We start from the raw sequence: 18,432 nt of genomic DNA, 5'->3' as shown, positions 1-18,432 counted from the left end.
TATATATATATATATATGTGTGTGTGTGTGTGTAATCACGAGTAATTTACTTTTTCCTCATACTTTTAACAGTATGACAATTTTATTCTTAAAATGTATATTTTTAGATATGCCTGCAAAAGTAGGATGGATATATTTTTTCATATTTTATTGGACAAACTGAGGTTTTAAAAAACTGTAGAAGAAAAAGAAAAAAAAACAAGAAAAAGGAATAAAATTAGCTTCTGTCTAAAGATGCTAAAGGTTTTTCTTTTTCTGTTTTATTGCAGCTATCAGTATTCCTGGACCCCCAGGACCTCCTGGAGCTCCAGGTCTTCCAGGACTCTCGTCAGGAGTGAGTTTTTGTTCACCTAGATATTTTTAAATTGATGCATACGATTTTTAATGTCAAATATTATGAAACGTATCCCAGGATAATTATGTAAATAATTATGTAAATACTTGAAAACCATAAAACTGAACAATCTTCATGAACTTGCAGCTGTTTTTTTTCTCCTGTTGGATCCGTTATAGCATGAAGAATCAAACAAATGAATAAAGTAGTCTAAGAAGATGCTGAGTCATTGTTTTGTGTTTTCAGGTGACGGTCTTTAGGTCTTATGACACTATGGCGGCAACAGCTAGAAGGCAGCCTGAAGGATCTCTGGTGTACGTTATCGACCAAACGGATCTCTACGTACGAGTTCGGGATGGAGTCCGACAAGTTCAGGTGAAACTTGTGTCTGAGTAATGATCCAAAATTTGCCATAAAAACTTTTTAAAACTACAAACATCTTTATTTTCAGCTTGGGAACTACATTTCTTTACCAAGTGAATCGGTGAGTGTGGTTTCCTGTTTTAAGTTTTTAAACCACACGACTCTTCCTGTTTTTTAACCCATTAATCATTATTTTCAGGGCGTCCCAGTCGAGGCGTCGCGCCCCGTCATCCAGTCACCATCACAGTCAAACCCAGACTCTGATCCCCGGTACCGACCCGACTCTCGGTACCAGACAGATCTGGTTTACCCACAGCCGTCGAATCCCAGATACCCGAGTTACACGGACCGCTTCAACCAGCCGGACGGTCGATATTTGGATCCCCGCTACCCGGTAACCCGTCCTCAGAGACCGCCGCCTCCGGTTCCCCAGGCTCCCATCCACAGACACACCTCAGGACCAGGGGTAAGACAAGACGGAAGTATATTTACAATGACACGAAGAGCAAGTCTTGGTAAAAATAAGATTTTGAGTACACAGTTGCACCCTGTTGGATTTTGGTTGCAATCCAAAAACGTCAGTTTTAGTTTTTTACATGGATTTGTCCAACAGAACGTCTTCTTCTTCTTGCCACTCCTCCCTAACGTCCAGATATATTGTGTGGACAACTTGAACAATTAAAAGAATCCCCTTCTTCTTCTTCTTCTTCTTCTTTGTTTTCTGAACATTGTGCGAGTATTCTTTGAGATGTGTGGTTTGTTTCCCAGCTCCACCTGATTGCGCTGAACAGCCCTCAGAAGGGCGGCATGCGAGGCATCTCCGGCGCAGACTTCCTGTGCTTCAGCCAGGCCCAGGCCATCGGGATGAAGGGAACTTTCCGAGCCTTCCTGTCCTCCAAACTGGAAGATCTCAACAGCATCGTTTACAGCTCCAACAGGGAGAACGTGCCAATAGTCAACCTGAAGGTGCTGAAACTAATCTGCTTGATAAAATAAAGCCCTAAATTTGTAAAAGCTAATTCTGATGCATGTTTGTTTGCAGGATGAGGTTCTGTTTGACAACTGGAACCGCATTTTCAGCGACAGCAGAATGAGGGACAACGTTTCGATCTACTCCTTCGACGGCAAAGATGTTCTCCAAGACGACACATGGTGAGGCAACACTCCACACTAAACTAAAATCTGAAAGTAAAGGGTCGCTACAGCCGCTTTGTTTGCCGCTCCAAGGCCAGAGAAGATGATGTGGCACGGGTCGACAAGCAGGGGTCAGCGGGACGTCGACAACTACTGTGAGGCATGGCGCGTCGGGGATCGGGCGCTGACGGGCATGGCGTCGCCGCTGCACAGCCGCAGCCTGTTGCAGCAGAGCTCCAGCAGCTGCTCCAGCTCCTACGTTGTGCTGTGTGTCGAGAACAGCTACATCAGTGACGGCAGGCAAAGATAGATCTAGTCTAAGCTTTAATTTGTCCGTACACCGTTTGTGTTGCATTGTATATATGTTTTTATCATGAAATATCACTTTATGTTTGTTTAGCCTGGATTTATGGTGCTAGAGAGAATCATCCTACACATCTGTTTAACTCAGGTGACTCAGTCTTATGTTGGAGGAATATCAGTTTTCTTGCTTACCTTTGGTTTCAAACTGCTTCACTACTCTAAAGTAAAGGCAGGCCAGGAAGTAATCTTCCTTTATTGTAGTTTATTCATCCACCCTTCCTTTGTTCTCCCACTTTCTGAGATTAAGTCACATGGGTAACAAGTTCAGGAGGGAAACCTGTTCCAAGTGATCCTCTGCAGCTATGTTAGGAGATTCCAGGACATTTAGAAGGTAATACATTCCCCCAAGGGGATTCTAGGTGTCTTCACGTATCTCCTCAGTGCAAAATACTTGGAGAAAACTCTAAAGACCATCCAATGAAGCATCCAAAGCACCTCGATTTATTTCAATGTGGATGAGCAGTGGCTCTACCAATAGAGCTACTAGTGGCTTGAAGATGCAAACAGAATCATATAGTCTGCAAAAACCAAAGATGAGTTCCTGAGGTTCTCAAGGAAGCTGCAACTACACCTTGAAACCTTGGTGACCAAGGTTTACCCTAGTGAAGACCAACTTTGTGCCAAGAATGCAAACAGCGATTGTAACTCTTGGATTGGATCTTCAAAGACTGGCTTCTCCAACAAAATGCATTGGCGAACAAGGTCGTAAGCTTTCTCCACATCCACAAAATCAATTTGGATTGGATAATTAACTGTAAACACGTCATTACGGTGCTCTTCCTGAATATGATGGCTCAGCAAATGGTCTGGAACATTCCCTCTAACACCCAGAAAGACAGTTTTCCAAAAAGGCACAGAAGAGTGACTCCTCCACAATCCCCTGTCTTAAAGATTGTAACCAACACCTTCTGTCTGCCCTAATTGGTACATTACAGTAATAATGTGCAAAGATGAACAAGTTGCCAGGAACTCTCAAGTTATCCTGGTTGTTTGGAGGAGAAACAGTTTCTGTTTTTTTGCCATATGAAGACTTGAGACATCTGCTTTGCTCCAATGCTATTCACTTGTCTTTTCCATGTTGGAGAGCGGCTTAGAAGAATGGGCTTTCAAATTAAAAGTTGGATTTTCCAATTTCTCCAGGAAGTGATGATGCTACTGTAATAAAAAGAGGCTTTTTACACATTTTTATCTGGTCTTAGGGACCATTAAAAATGCTTATAACTGACTATTTTAATAGTTCTGACAAAAAATATTCTTCAATATTCATTATTACGCAGAGTGGAAACCGTCTTAGCGCTACCACAGAAGCTAACATCTATAGTCTATTTTATCTCTGCTTTTGGGTGTTCAGCCAATCAGCTACAAGGAAAATAAATCTTACGAACCCCAGCCAATAGCAGCATTATGTTTAGGTATTTCAGCTTCCCCAGCTGCCTTTTCTTTTCATTTTTTTAGATATGCTCAACCAGACATATGCAAATAACTTGGAATCACATTCCACAGAAAAACAGGTGAGTAGGCGTGTAAATCCAGTAAACCCAACTGACTGAACAAACCAAAGATTAGATGATTCTTCTCTGTGAAATGTATATTTTTCACTTCTGTACACTGATTGCAGCCCACGGCACATGAGTATTATCCATTTATCACTTTGCTACAAGATGGAGAATATTTTAAAACTATATTTTATATCAATAACAAAGGGATATTTATTAGGTTTTTTTTTTTTAAATCAACTGCTTTTTTTTACTCCGACTGTAACGTGTGATGTGATTTGCTTTCAAAGTTTGGGAGCACAGATATAAAATGTATGAACAGATATGCAAGGATTCAGCCATTAACCTGCTGTGCACTGTTTTTATGATAACTTCAGCTGGAGATTGTTTCTCTGTCATCCTGGAAAGAGATGTCATAGTTGAATAAACTCGTGTGGGAAAATGTGATGGTGCGTTTTTTAAATTACTTTGGGAGGTTCAGCTCCTAAAAAAAACAAAAAAACATTGTGCTCATTTGTTCGTCTGTGGGAACAAATTTACTCAACAAGAGTTGAAGACATAATGTAACCAGTTTTATTCGATATAAAATGGCTTTTTTGGTCGTAATTTATTCAGGAAATCAAATAAATTAGACATTTTCTAATTCTCTGGTTCTTGGTAATTTAGTAGATATGTCTGATTTGTGTGCTGACATATAGACAGAATGACTAATAAGTAATTAGAAGATGGTGAATATTTAAATTAAAACCTTTTAGTATAAAACTAAAATAAAAAAGACCCTTAAACAGATTTGTTTGAGCCCAACCAACTGTATTGAGTTCATTCAGTCATACAAAAATATTTGATTTCACAGAAGAAAACGCTGATTTAAATTTTTTTTTACACATATGTACAGACAATTTATCAAACTAGAAATGTGTTTAAAAGTGTAACAGTTTGCAGTTAAATTGATTGAAATGTGATCAATAATAATTGTGAAGCAAAGGTTAAGATGAATTAATTGATAAGAAATTGTACACAACAGTGTGGAGATTCTGGTAACTTGCTCCAAATGTTTCCAAATGTTTTTCTGTAACACTGAGCGCTAATGTTCCCAACTAAACCAGTGGAACCAGTTCAAGCGGCTCATCCCGGAGGTAACTGGGAACCAGAAGAAGTCCTGGCTGCAGCTTTCAGCAATTTGAAGTTCAGGCCGATCACGATCGAACAGAACCTACTGAAACCTACGAAGTCACAGCACACGATGTTGACTCCGCCCACTCCCGGGCCGGGGCGCTGCTCTGCGGTCCAACGGAGCAGCAGCGAGAGCGCCTCCACCGTCATCCTCCTCAGGTTCTGGAGGGGGTGAAGGAGGATGTAGCGAGCGTCTTCAGTCAGGTTCAGACCGCTGACGTAAAAATGACCTGGAAACACAAAACACTTTAAGTCTGTTTGGTCTGTCAGTCCACATTCCTTCCTGATTCTCTGTTTACTCCAGGTAAGATACTGACTACTGACACGTTACCCTACAGAAAAACTTGCAGAAACATTCCTTTAAGGTTTTAATGTGACTCAACTTGCTTTGCAGGTTTAAAACTGAAGTACCTGGTCTTCCATGGCGTTTCTTTTCCTCCAGATAAGCGATCACTTCCTTTGGATCTGGGCTGTCAGCGTACCTGCAGACACAGCGCCCCCAAGAGGCCAGATAGTAATATATTTGTGATTTTTTGTTTTGTGGAAGGAAATATGGCTTCTAAATGTGTGCTAAATTCACCAGTAAGGTATTTTTGGCCACAGCTGGCGGTGCTGACACTCCATCTGCAGGTCATCATAGGAGAGAATGACCTGCTGACCTCCAGACCAACAGGAACGCAACGTGGGAGTATCCTGCACACACAGCACATGCACATAAAGTTCACTGATAACGTGTGTGTCTTCAGGAGATGCTTTGATTCTTAACCTGTGACAAACAGAGCTTCTTGCTGAAGAGCGAGAGGATGAAGTCCACCAGCTGGACGTGATCTTCATCAGTCAGAGATTCAAAGTGAGAGCAGGAGATGATGATGACCTCTTTGGGATGAGCGTCCAGCCACGATGCCAGCTCCTCCAGAGCCTCCTACACACACAGAAACACATGAACCCAGAATAAACAACCCAGCTTTTCTTCTGTCCGTAATAGCTGCTCAATCACATTTACGTGAGAAACCTTTTTGAGAAAATGTTTTACTTTTACTTGAATAATTTTATTATGAAGTATTAAAACTCTTACTCGAGTAAAATTTCTGTATTCTCTACCCACTGAATGAAAAACATGTTTAACCAAAACTTCCCCAGACAGTGACACACACCTATAAGTTTTTTTCTTTTTATTAAAGTCATTTGGAAAGGTTTTCTTCTGCCTGATTTTGTAATTTTTTGTTACTTCGTATAAATTATTGTCATTTTGGTCCTTAAAATACCAAAATGTCCACTTAACTTCACATTTTAGTCCCTCTGCTAATGTAATTTTTAAATATTAAATTATTTTGGTTACGATCAGTTACTCAGTACTTGCGTGGACACTTTACCAAATATTTTTTACGCTTGCGTAATTTCTTGGATGGCTACTTATTACTTTTACTTGAGTAAAAATATGTTGAAGTAGTGCTTCTCTTACGCCTCTTGTCTCCTTCACACACCTTGACGCTCATCAGCGTGTAGATCCCGTGGGCGAAGAACAAACTGCTGCCCCCTGCTGGCTTCCTGGCGATCCGCAGGTCCAAGTAGCGAATACCGAGCTCACACTGATACCAGAGGACAGATTGCTGCAAGAAAAAATATCATAAAGATGACCACTAAAAGACATGAAACAAAGATTTGCATCAGGCCCCGGTACCTGTGTGGTGGACCAGCGGTAAATACAGGGTCGGATCAAGCAGGGGAAGAGTCGGTCCGTCAGCCGGAGAAGCCAGGGCTCCGACTTGAGCACCGGGGAGGACATGTCCAGGCAGAAGGACATGCTGTCGTGACTCCCTGTTACACACAGACGGTTAGTATTAACATTTAAAATAACGTTTGGGTATTTCCTGAGCGGTTCAGGTGTTACCAGGAATAGCCAGGTTCCAAAGCGGGACGTCCAGGAGCTCCTCCGGCAGACGGGACATCCAGTCCGAGTTTCCTTCTCCGACATTCTCCCGCTGGTTGTCCCCCATCTCCAACTCTCTGCTACATTTCTCTCATTTCATCAAAAAGAGAAAAAAAATGTGTGACAATACTGCTTAACCCCATTTGGTATCCGTCACGTATTTGTTTACAAACACTTCCTGTTTTCAACTTTTTCTTCTTCTTGGTTACAGTAACCGAAACAACGCAGCGCCACCAATAGATGTGGAATGATATTGCAGCGCACCATAGGAAAAACACTCAATTTATCAAAGTTTTCCTTGAAAATATATAAATAAAATTCTTAATTATTTTATCACATTTTTAAAAAATTTAACTATTTTCGCTTTTTATGTGTATTACGGAGTATTTAAAAAGTTAGAAATACTTATAACTGTTTAAACAGATTATTTTAGGATTTGTAGTTGTTTTGGAGAGGCTTCAAAAGACTTTCTAAACGTGTGTGCATCTATAATGTTGTGCGTTTTAACCAGTAGGGGGCAGGAATTGACTCAACAGTTATCAGTTTTCATTCTTGTGACTTTTTGAAATGTAATAATGATCGAGGTAAAGCTGGAGGACTTGATCCTGACCGTGAAAGAGGAAGCTCCAGGTCCTTTCAGGACTAACTAATAAGGAAGATCAAGAAGCACATGATCCCTGTTTCTCCTGGCATTTGATTATCCTATCACATGCACTTTGTGTTTTTGTGCAAGACTTTTAAAAACAAAGATTTAAAAATTTCAAATTGTTCTAAAACCAAGATAAGTATTAGTTTTACCTACTATTTCCTCCTTTTTTCTTTCCTTTCTAATTTTTTTTTTTTTTTTTTTTACTTTTTCTAAACAAATATTTCCACATGTGAATTTATTTAGGCTCTTAGAGAACTTTTGCTGACCAGAATCAGCAAAACTTTAATCCCAGGGATTCACAACAACATATATAAAATCCCTCTCGGACCCCAAAGATGAACAAAAAGGTTTTAACTAAGCTGAACTTTTAAAATTATCATTAAAAAATATATATTATTCAAAAATAACATGTACAAAATTATATAAAATGAGACTTCACACAACTACAAGCATACAGAGACAATAAACAGAAAAATAAGTAAACCAAGTGCATTGAGGACTTTAACTAGATGCACAACAGAAATACTATTTACAAAACTTAATATTTAGTATTTAACCTAATTTAGCTTTTATCATATGATGAGCAGTGAGTCCTTATTGATTAAACTAGTTTACATCAGAAAGGCAGCAGCTAATAAAAGTGATTGCAGAGTTACAGTCTTGACTTGAGACCAAATGAACAACATATGGTCTTTAACTAGACTCCTCTGTGTGTGAATGGGCCTGGAGAGGCTAATCGGATCAGGCCACAGTTCATAAAATTTCCCAGAATTCCCCTCTCTTAGGAAGCAGATGGTAAAACTAATCATGTAAGCGCTTCGCCTGGGTTCCTTCCAGCAGTATTACTCTAAAGAAAGGAAATAGGAAAACCTTAATATTAAGTCGAGTATGTAAACGCAAAACACAAATATTAAATTAAACAAGGGTATTTTTTCACATTCTATTAAATTTTTCTTGCTTTTAAAAGGTTTAATCATGCATGAAACAATATATGAAACTATTTCGAATTTATTGGGGACAGGAGTGAATAAAAAGGAAAAGAAATAAGCCACTGGCAGACTCCTTAACACTGTTACACATCGAATTTGATCAAGTTTTGGCCCAGTTCAGTATCTAATTCACAAAGCAAATCGCTCTAATTAGCTCCGGGTGTAAACAAGTTCTAAACATTTACCAGGAGTTGGTGCCAGGTTGCTTTGTTTTCTGTTCAACTTTCGTAAAACTACTTTCAGTTGAAACCAGATTAATGCATTTGCTGTATCTGCACACATTTAATATTTTTTTCCATGTGAAAAATGAAATCCGACTAAATTATTCCTGTTTTTAGGATTACAAAAATATGTCTCAGAAAGTGCTAATGTTTCTAAAATGTATTCAGCATCTAAATACACTAAAATAACTGAAACGTTATGCAAACATAAGCGAGTGTCTTGTACTTTCCTGGGCTGAAATGTCACTTAAAGAGGAAGAAGCCATTTCTCCAAAAGCAGGATACATATTATGTGTTATTTTTATTTTACTCAATACTGGCATTATGTATGCAGATAAAACAATCAAAGAAGTTAAAAATGGCTATATAAAACATGCTCTTGATTATTTATTGCTCATTTTTCTCTAAATGGAATCATGATTTCTAAATTAACATCAAGTTGAAGAAAGGAAGTGGACAGATTTAGCAATCAAATAATTAGAAAGACATGACTTTAAAAAAAGTCAAGTGATAAGCGGAGTTGTTTAACGGATTTTGTTATAAAGCTTGTTCCAATTACTGCCAGAGGAGTCTGGAAATAATGTGGTTTTAAGTTGATTTATTAAACCTGAAAACCTGCAATGTTTCTTTTCCAAAGAAGGTTTGTTACCTAATGTTACCCCGGAAAACGTGCAGCTTATTTCTTCTCAAGGAACAACATAATGTGTTATTTTGGTGATTAGGTACAGATAATTATGTTATTTCTCTGCTAAATGTAAGAGAATAAGAAGGTCTCAGCAGTCAAATCAAGTTGAAAAAAATATTGTTTTTTGTCGCTAATTTAATCATTAGACTTTTAAGATTTAAGATCTTCCTCCCTGTCTAGCACCATGATACACATCCCTGTCATTTAGTCTGCAGAATACAGATCTTCGCTTGTTTCTCTATGGAAAATCAGGAACAGGAAGGAGGCTAAATAATGAAACATCTGATTGATAATTTGACCAATGTCCTAATTATAAACTTTTTAAACTGAGCTCAGATGTATGACCTCCTTCTGTTTTCTTGTAATGTGGAAATAAAAATCAACTTGGACAGAAAGATGGATGACTACCTGGATACCAGCGTCAACAAAAACAGTTTATGTGGAAAATATTCACATTTTCCACATTTTGGTTTGTTGCAGCCTCTTTCCAAATTGTACTCAATTAACTGCTGATGTTTGTCACATGTAGCTACAAAAATTCACTCAAATTTAAATCAGGGTTCCGGCAGTAATTAAAGTAAAATCCTTTGGTATGGATCCTAAAGCATAGTTCCCACAAGAACCGCCATCTTGGATGGCTACATGTAGCAGCAGAAGCTACATTAGCTAAGCTAATTTGAGGGCTGTGCAATATTTTAAAACATTACAAAGTTTATGCCTTTGTTTACGTTTAACTATATTTATATTTAAACCTTGTGACTTGTTTTGGATCAGTATGTTTACCTGGATATTGCTAATCAGCTGACCTCCAGAACAATAGGCCCTTTCACAGGTTAAATCTCATTCTACTTTTATCTTATTTATTGGTTACCCTTCTTTTGTTTGGTTTGTCTGGTGTTATTTCATTATTTGATGTGTCAGCCATAATATATCAAAATAGATTCCTCACATAGGTTAAATTAGATGTTCCAAGGCTAAACGACGTTAAACAAGTGAATACCGGACACAGAAATGGATAATTTGGCAAAAATACATTTATTCTGTGACTCAAAACCAAAATGTAGCTGAATAAATTTGTTGTAACTGTTTATGTAGGATATGTCATGTTAAAGTTAGATCGATATAAATTATTTGTTTTGTCCGTGTGTGAAAAAATACCTGAGCAATTTTGTCTCCTGGAAACTCTGCAAAACGCTACGTAATTATGTTAAACTATCACCTTTATTAGATTTGGAGTAAACGAAGCCTTCTTACCACAGAGTAGCAGCTTCACAGCAGGCCAAGCAGCCAACAATCAACCTTTTACAGCTTCTCATCGTCTTGTGATGTGAAGAAAGTTTTATTCATAAGAATTTGATGTGGCGCTGACAGGTTAGAGGAAAGATATTCACAGCTTCCAGTCAGATGCTTACAAGTTAATTACATTAACAACCCAGGTGGTTGTCAGTAATGATTTACATTGTAGGTGAGATGTCTACTTCCACTTATTATGGCATAATCATTTTTAAGATTTTGAGATTTATTTAACTGTGTAATTATTGTGCAACACACAACTAAAATGATGTTGAAAAACACAAATTTGGTGCTCAAATTTTGTGGATTTTTTTCAATCCATATACCCTCAAATGCATACATGCAACTCTACAAATATTTAATTAATTGTCTCAACAAGTTTCACTTAATTTTTGTACTATTATATGTAAACAGAAGTGAAATAATTCTGGATATTTAACCCCTCATCTTGGCAGAAGTTGATTCAGTTTTGTTGGTTACATTTATTCACTTTGGAAGATTTTTTCATCCAATCTGAAACCAGCTCTGATGTTTATTTTGAACCATTTTCTGATCAGAACCTTTAACTGTGTCAAAGTATTAACATTACGTTGAAAAATCCTTCACTTTATGCAATATAACGATTCCACTGGAAATAAAACACACACCCTAATGTAAAGTAAAGCTGCTTTCGCTGTGGACGGATGGTCACACTCATGTTTCGGTACTCACCGGTTATTATGGGATGGTTCCTGAACCGCCTAACCAATCCCCTTTCATCGTGAAATAAATACTTAGTTTAGTCGGTTAATCAGAACTAGTTTTGGAATAAAAGAAAGTGAACTAAACTTTACTGAAAATATGATTAATGCGACTTTTAAGTCTAATTCTGCCAGGAAAATGTTCAGATAATACTGCAGATGCTAATATATGGATGTGTTATAACATTTTGAAAAATAAAAAAACTGCTTTCAGTGCAGTAGTGTAGTAAACAATGTTGTGCAGAACAGGTAATGTTAAAATTGCATCACTTTATCATCACTAAAATGTGTTTTTGTTCTTCTGTTTTGAAAATGTAATCAGTTTGCTGTGATTTTTATAGCGGCTGAACATAGATCAGCCTGCCTCCTCGGCTCAGGCCGCCCGTCTCCACCCTCCTGCCCGGTCACGGGTCTTGTTTTGGACTGATTTAATAAGAAACACCAAGTACTCCGTACAGTAGACACCTCCGGTCTCAGACGGCAACCAAGGTAAGACCTTCATGGTTTCTTCTAACTTTATTTTCTCCGTGGGGAAAAGTCGTAGCTTTTTTAGCACTGGTGGTGTTTATTTATTGGTTTTGTTGAAGTTTGTACAACTAGCTGAGCCACAAGTTACAGGGATTTAGAAGGGATGATAATAAGGACAAGAAGAGAGGATGGAGTTCACTGCAAAATAAAGGGAGTAAATCTGGTTTACAGAAGTCTACCACTCATTTTCTATAGAAATAGACGTATTTAATATTGATATGGATGATTAAACTGGTTTCAGAGAAGTAACTGGTGTCATATAGAGTGGAAAGACTTCTTAAGGGGTTCTGCATTTGCTTTTCTGAAACTTAGAAGCTAAAGATAATTGGATTTGTTTTAGAGTTTCCAGGTTGACACAAACATACTCTGGTATTCACTGAGGCTGGAGGTAAAACCACCTGCAAATTTCTGAAATTGAATATTTTAGATGTGCTCTATGAAAAGAATCTGTGAACAGGATAATATTCTTCTAATAATTTGGAGTTAAGCTCCATTATAAAATCAATAAATACCGTAAAGCACAACTGGTTTGTATGAACTAATGATTATATTTTATCTCAAATGTGGAACATATTGGGACATCAAATTGAGTTTAAAAGGATTGCTAATTGCAAGTTAAGGAATTGTTTTATGAATGTATTTGCAATGCTTCAACCAGGATCCCATTCAATCTTTATTTTTAAAGAAGGTTATAGCATAAGAAACGGGAACTTTTGGTGCAAAATGTTGTCTATGACATAAAGGAATTAGTTTAGGGTTCCTGAAGAAGTGTGATGATGACATATGAAGGAGTTTAAAAGGTTCTGGAAGGAGTATTGGTGAATGTACTGTTTACTGTGCAACACAATGGGTAAACTTCAGGTTGGAAATGATGAAAAGTAAATAAACAAATGTTAAATGAGGTTTAAACTTTACTGTTGTGAACAAACTAGACTTAAAATTTTGTAATTTCCATTAATAAAGTGGAATTTACTCCAGAGTTTGTGGCATTTCTCTGCTAATTTGTTGAATGTGGTATTTAATTAAATGGTCATCGAGGCTTAAATGCTTTGAGGACTGGGTCTGGTGCAGATTCATGCAATTAATTGATTTTACGACCACATGATCTTGAGGGCGTACAGTTTTCCTTTGTAAAACAAAAATCTCTAGGATTCCAGGAACTCAATCTGATCTTTTTATTCTACGTCGCAAATCACTCTGTGAGGTTATGTAATTACGGCGGTTGTCTTTTAAACTAATTTCATTTGATTTTGCAGAGAAGACGACTCCGCGGGGAGATCTGAGTCAAAATGTCTGAGCGCTACGACTGCACAGAGTGCAGCGACTCTTTGTACGGACAGAAGTACATCCTGAGGGAGGAATATCCGTACTGCATCAAGTGCTATGAGGCACTTTTCTCCAGCAACTGTGAAAAGTGCAAGAAGCTCATAAGCTGCACCAGCAAGGTGATGCATCCATGTTTCTATTGCTTTAACTCCAATGTAGAGCCAACGTTTTGTTGCTGGTCACAACAACCTACTGTGACTTTTTAACTTGGTCTTGTTTAAATAAAGAACCACAGTTAACTTATTTCTCCATCATTTTAATTTTATAAGATTAAAATACATACATTAAGTGTGAATTTCTTCTGAGGGACAAATCAGAACAGCGGCTATTTGTTGTAATCAATAAGAAGTTGTTGATTACAATAATTTAAGTCCCAAAACCTTAAAATTGAAGGTTCATGGAGGTGTAAGAGTCTATTTTATTCAATTCCTGTAACATCTTGCTAGCTAGTAGAAGTGCAGAGTTGTCTTCTTTGTTTTTCTTTCTTTCAATTTTTAGAACAGGAGATGATAAAATCATATCATTTTTGGAGTTAATTTTAGGGCTACTGGCTACATTGTAAAGTCTCCGTAGCATTAGCATCACAATGCTTATGCTAGCCAGCACATAAATAAGGATAACAAGTGCAGATTCAGCTTCAGCTGTGCTACTTCTATTTCATTTTTACTCTATATCAGATATGGGTTCACAGACAAAGTGTTGTAAACTGGTTGTTTTCTCACTTCCTGTAGCAGCTAGCTGTGCTGCAATGCTAACAAAAGCTGGTGTGTAAATAGGAATAACAAACTGAGATTCAGTTCCAGCTGTTCTACTGTCTTATAATGAAAAAATACATAATATATAATATCACTGCTAGCATTTTAATATTATACATCCATTTTCTTTACACCCTTGTCCCTTGGTGGGGTCAGGAGGGTTGCTGGTGCCCATCTCCAGCTAATGTTCTGGGCGGGAGGCGGGGTACAACCTGGACAGGTCGCCAGTCTGTTGCAGGGCAACACAGAGACACACAGGACAAACAACCATGCACACACACACCTAAAGGGCCAATTAACCTGACAGTCATGTTTTTGGACTGTGGGGAGGAAACCAGAGTACTCTGAGAAAACCCACACATGCACAGGGAGAACATGCAAACTCCATGCAGAAAGACCGGGGCTGGGAATTGAACCCAGAACCTTCTTGCTGCAAGGCAACAGCTCTACCAACTGCGCCACTGTGCAGCCCTAATATTATACATTTAAAATATATCATTTTTGTTTCTAGACATTTTTTAAATGTTCTGCAACCAGCTTTGCTGCAGTGCTAACACTAAACATGTAGTAACTTTCATTCTTTTAAAATATCTATTCAAATTTGTTGCTGATGGAATATTTAGGTCACAATAAAAATTGTGAACTTCTTGATTTTATTTTATTTTCCTAAAGGATCTGTCCTTCAAGGACCGTCACTGGCACAGCGAATGCTTCCTCTGCAACGACTGCAGCCGCTCTCTGGTCGACAAACCGTTTGCCACCAAAAACGACCTCCTGATGTGCACCGACTGCTACTGTCTGGAGTATTCCTCCAAGTGCCACGCCTGCCTGAAGACCATCATGCCAGGTACAAGAAAGACTCTTTTTACTGTTGCTAAAATGGTTTAGTGCACAGGTGTCCAAAGTGCGGCCCATTTATTAAAAATCCTGTGAAGGATTTTAATCAGCCCCCAGACCTCAAATGTATAATTGACAAACTCGTCTGCAAGCACAGTTGGTTGATGTGGATGGACACTTTTTTAGTTTTAGGGTAATTTTTTTTTAATAGATCATTTTTATGTGCAAAAAGAAAAAATAAAGTTCAAATAAATTACAACGTTTTTGCATTTATCTTAATTCTTGAGCAACCAGAACCAAAGTTATTGACTTAATTTTACTTAAAGCAAATCTTGCAGTCCAAATAAGAAAACCATCATCTTATACTAATGCAATCTTTCAAGATTGTTTTAATGTATCTACAATGATTTACTGATCCATTCTCTATGAAAAAATATAGATTTTGATTTCAATAGAATTGAAATGTTTTAGTTTATTATTGAGCAGATACAAAAGACATAAAAGGTTTGTTTTAAAATGATTTTCTGTGGCCCCACAGCTTACCAGTTTTGTCCCTCATGGGAAAAAGTTTGAACATCACCGGTTTGATATGAAAGAAGATTAATATAAAATCAAATAAATCTGCAATTCAGTATTCTCATTCCAGGCACCAAGAAGATGGAGCATAAGGGGAACAGTTGGCATGAGAAGTGTTTCATCTGCAAATTCTGCCAGCAGACTATTGGCACCAAGAGCTTCGTCAAGAAGGACGGGAACAACTACTGTCTGGCCTGCTATGAGAAACTGTTTGCCCTGCAGTGTGTCCACTGCAAGAAGGTAAACATCCTCACAATGTCCCATTATGATTTCTGCCATTAAAGTCAGATACAATGTTCTGCAAATATATGGTCATGTAGGGTTTTTTTCTGTGCTCAGAGGAGCTGAAAGTTGGTGCTACAAAGACTCACATGTAAAAAACATAACACATATAATATGATCAACAAGCAGATGGTCAGGCAGGCAGCAGTCGTCTGTTTCACTTGAGAAAATTCAGCAGCAAACAGCCAAGATGGCTGCAAAGTGTGATGTCAGAGAGTGATGCAGAAAAATGTTTAAATCTACTAATTCAGAGGACGTTTGCTGAGAATATCTGTTTCTGTTCAAACTCGAACTCAGTAGTTATGCAACATAATGTGTTTCAACATGAACTATAACATATTTTAAATTATTAATATTGTTAGCAGTTTGATCTCTTTCACACTCTGTTTTTTATTATTTTAGCTTTAGTCTCATTTATTCGTTTATTTTTTTCAGGAAAAACTAAGGGTTAATTGTAAAAAATCTAGGAGTTGCTATATAAACAAGTCAGCTAATCGCCTTGCTAATTTCTCATTCAGTATGTTTAGTGGTTAATTTTTTAGTGTTTGAAATTTAATTTAATTGTAAAACAAAATCTAAATGTCATGTCTCTGTTAATTTAGACTCATTAGTATTATGATAGCTAACTATCATGAAACTGTTTTTAATCCCAGTTTGGCAAATAACATTTCTAATAATTAACTTTTATCTTTAATACCAATTATGCTTTATCTTTAGGATCATTAACCTTTAGTTAGCCTTTGGCTTTATTGACCAGTAGTTTTATAATAGTTAGCTATTAGCTCTAATATTAGTTAGATTTTATCTTTAATTCCATTTAAGGTATTTAGCTTTGTGATATTAGCTTTTAGCTTCAAACCAGACTAATTAGCTTTTTGATTGTCATTTTTAAGTTTTAAGTCGAGTTTGGCTAATTAACCTCTTGACAGTTAGCATTTACCTTTAATAAAAAAAAAATTTTGTTGCTTTATTTTAAAATATAATAAAATATGACCCAATGATTTTTCTGATAATGTGACTTAATGGCAACAAATCTGCAGCTCACTAATGTGTTGTGTTTTTATTTTCACTTCTGTTCCTGAAAAACATTGCCACAGCTACAGTGTTTTTGTCATAAAATCAAAAAGTTCAGTGGGCAAACTGGAATTTTTGAAAATAATTTCTGACTTGTTTGTTTTGCTTTGCTTTCTTTCGATCTTTTAGCCCATTACGACTGGAGGAGTGAGCTACCATGACCAGCCGTGGCATAAGGAATGCTTTGTTTGTGCTGGATGCAAAATGCAGCTGGCTGGGCAGAGATTCACCTCTCGAGACGACGCCACCTACTGCCTCGAGTGTTTCTGCAACCTGTTTGCAAAGAAATGCGCCCACTGCACCAACCCAATCAGTGGTAAAATGACCTCGCACAAATCTTCAGATCCTATTTTAGAGTTTGAAAAAAGTCACAGCAGAAACGATTAGTTTTGCTTCAGATCTTTAATCGTGAAATCAAGCTGGAAAGATTCGCCAAACTGTAGCTGGTTTGATTTTAACAATGTAAGCAACACCTTCAATCCAAACGCAACATTCTCAAGATCATATGCTTAACTTGGGATCTGGTGTGTCCAATCACCATCAATTATAGAGTTATTGCATTAAGAAAAAAAAAATCATGAGACCTTTTCTGCTGTTTTTACCTCAGGTCTCGGGGGCAGCAAGTACATCTCATTTGAGGATCGGCAGTGGCACAACGACTGCTTCAACTGCAAGAAATGCAGCGCGTCCATGGTTGGTCGAGGTTTCCTGACGTTCAGAAACGACATCCTCTGTCCTGACTGTGGTAAAGACCTCTGAGGGGTCACCAGCACCAAGGAGTCGAGCCAGTCTGACGGCCAATCGGGACAACTTGGCAGCAAAGATTATTTTCCAGTTTAATGAATATTAACCAGGATGATGTCTTTCTTTGGTTCTAATTGAGGAACTGGAAACAGTTTTAAGCAAAAGTTTGTCTTAAAGATCAAATGAAAAACTATAAAAATATCAGTTTGAAGTGGAAACCTTTGCTGTCTAATTTCTTCTATGTATAACAGCATTTAAGCATTTTTATTAAATAGCAATGTCATATAGGTTTTCCTACTAATTCTTCTCTTTCTAATCATTTTGGATGTTTCACCTATAGGTATTCCTGGATGTCAGCAGAATGAAAAGTCTATTGTTCTCAATTATTTGTCAACCAAAAGAAATTTTGTTTTTTGTTTAGGTTGGTGTAAATTCTTAATGTTCTTTTTATTTGTTCAAGCACTAAATGTTTTAATCACTGACATCTATTTTAAATGCTAACAATTTTTCCCAATATGTTTTGTTTTCATTTCCTGTAGTCTTGTAATATTATCTAAATAAACTAAATAGTTTAAAATAAATAAAAAGCCTCAAATACTCCAAGTGAAATCTCATCCCAGCTATTTATTTATGTATATGTTTGAAAAGTCTGAATAACTTTGTTCTGTTTCTTACTTGTTTTTTTCCTGAGTGGATCTGGACTCATGATGAGGTTCTTATGGGAACCACTAGGTTTAACTAAATACCACCAAAACAATATGATTGCTGGTTATTAATTGTGCCTTGAACAAGTTTTACATTTTTGGTAAATAAATAGTGGGCATCTTCCCATGGTCATAGTAAAAAAGACTGCAAGACAATATAGCTGCCAAAATTCAGTGTCACAACTTCAGATTTGATGCTAAGCTAAAGGAATATTTCATTATTTTTAAGGAATATG

The 18,432-nt window shown here is 37.3% G+C and overlaps 3 protein-coding genes across 4 annotated transcripts in view; 2 read left to right on the top strand and 1 right to left on the bottom strand.

Moving 5' to 3' along the window:
• LOC103457617 (collagen alpha-1(XVIII) chain-like) overlaps positions 1-4,137 on the top strand; it is a 15,965-nt gene extending 11,828 nt beyond the window's left edge. The window contains exons 34-40 of the mRNA XM_017309581.1: positions 270-334; positions 581-709; positions 786-818; positions 897-1,163; positions 1,466-1,663; positions 1,740-1,849; positions 1,925-4,137. Coding sequence (XP_017165070.1) covers positions 270-334; positions 581-709; positions 786-818; positions 897-1,163; positions 1,466-1,663; positions 1,740-1,849; positions 1,925-2,141 — 1,019 coding nt within the window. The 3' untranslated portion in view covers positions 2,142-4,137. The remainder of the gene's footprint in view (positions 1-269; positions 335-580; positions 710-785; positions 819-896; positions 1,164-1,465; positions 1,664-1,739; positions 1,850-1,924) is intronic.
• Positions 4,138-4,240: 103 nt separating this feature from the next.
• LOC103457527 (PI-PLC X domain-containing protein 1-like) lies at positions 4,241-7,632 on the bottom strand. Its single transcript, XM_008397739.2, has 7 exons — positions 6,755-7,632; positions 6,545-6,681; positions 6,348-6,473; positions 5,630-5,785; positions 5,444-5,556; positions 5,275-5,345; positions 4,241-5,093 (listed from the first exon to the last, which is right to left on the bottom strand). Exons 1-7 carry the CDS (start codon positions 6,858-6,860, stop codon positions 4,816-4,818), a joined length of 987 nt encoding a protein of 328 aa, XP_008395961.1. The 5' UTR covers positions 6,861-7,632; the 3' UTR covers positions 4,241-4,815.
• On the top strand, positions 6,634-17,710 carry LOC103457533 (four and a half LIM domains protein 2-like). Of its 2 annotated transcripts, none has more exons than XM_008397762.2 (7): positions 6,634-6,697; positions 11,712-11,859; positions 13,155-13,343; positions 14,652-14,826; positions 15,463-15,632; positions 16,878-17,064; positions 17,356-17,710. In XM_008397762.2, the coding sequence occupies exons 3-7, from the start codon at positions 13,188-13,190 to the stop codon at positions 17,505-17,507; spliced, it is 840 nt and encodes a 279-aa protein (XP_008395984.1). In that variant the 5' UTR covers positions 6,634-6,697; positions 11,712-11,859; positions 13,155-13,187; the 3' UTR covers positions 17,508-17,710. The 2 variants fall into 2 exon arrangements, with proteins under 2 accessions (XP_008395984.1, XP_008395975.1); XM_008397753.2 differs by lacking the exon at positions 6,634-6,697 and adding an exon at positions 7,874-10,169.
• Positions 17,711-18,432: the final 722 nt, after the last annotated feature.

Source organism: Poecilia reticulata, linkage group LG2 (assembly GCF_000633615.1).
Source record: "Poecilia reticulata strain Guanapo linkage group LG2, Guppy_female_1.0+MT, whole genome shotgun sequence".
Lineage (NCBI taxonomy): Eukaryota > Metazoa > Chordata > Actinopteri > Cyprinodontiformes > Poeciliidae > Poecilia > Poecilia reticulata.
The sequence above is the reverse complement of the archived record's forward strand: the minus strand, read 5'-3'. Positions and strand labels throughout refer to the sequence as shown.

Excerpts from the sequence above, each read along its gene's own strand:
- LOC103457527 (XM_008397739.2), bottom strand. The coding sequence starts at position 6,860 with ATGGGGGACAACCAGCGGGAGAATGTCGGAGAAGGAAACTCGGACTGG. Across the intron at positions 5,557-5,629 it reads AGAAGCTCTGTTTGTCACAG|GATACTCCCACGTTGCGTTC; the intron begins GTTAAGAATCAA and ends CTGTGTGTGCAG. Across the intron at positions 5,094-5,274 it reads GAAACGCCATGGAAGACCAG|GTCATTTTTACGTCAGCGGT; the intron begins GTACTTCAGTTT and ends TTGTGTTTCCAG.
- LOC103457533 (XM_008397762.2), top strand. The coding sequence starts at position 13,188 with ATGTCTGAGCGCTACGACTGCACAGAGTGCAGCGACTCTTTGTACGGA. Across the intron at positions 15,633-16,877 it reads AGTGTGTCCACTGCAAGAAG|CCCATTACGACTGGAGGAGT; the intron begins GTAAACATCCTC and ends TCGATCTTTTAG. Across the intron at positions 17,065-17,355 it reads CTGCACCAACCCAATCAGTG|GTCTCGGGGGCAGCAAGTAC; the intron begins GTAAAATGACCT and ends TTTTTACCTCAG.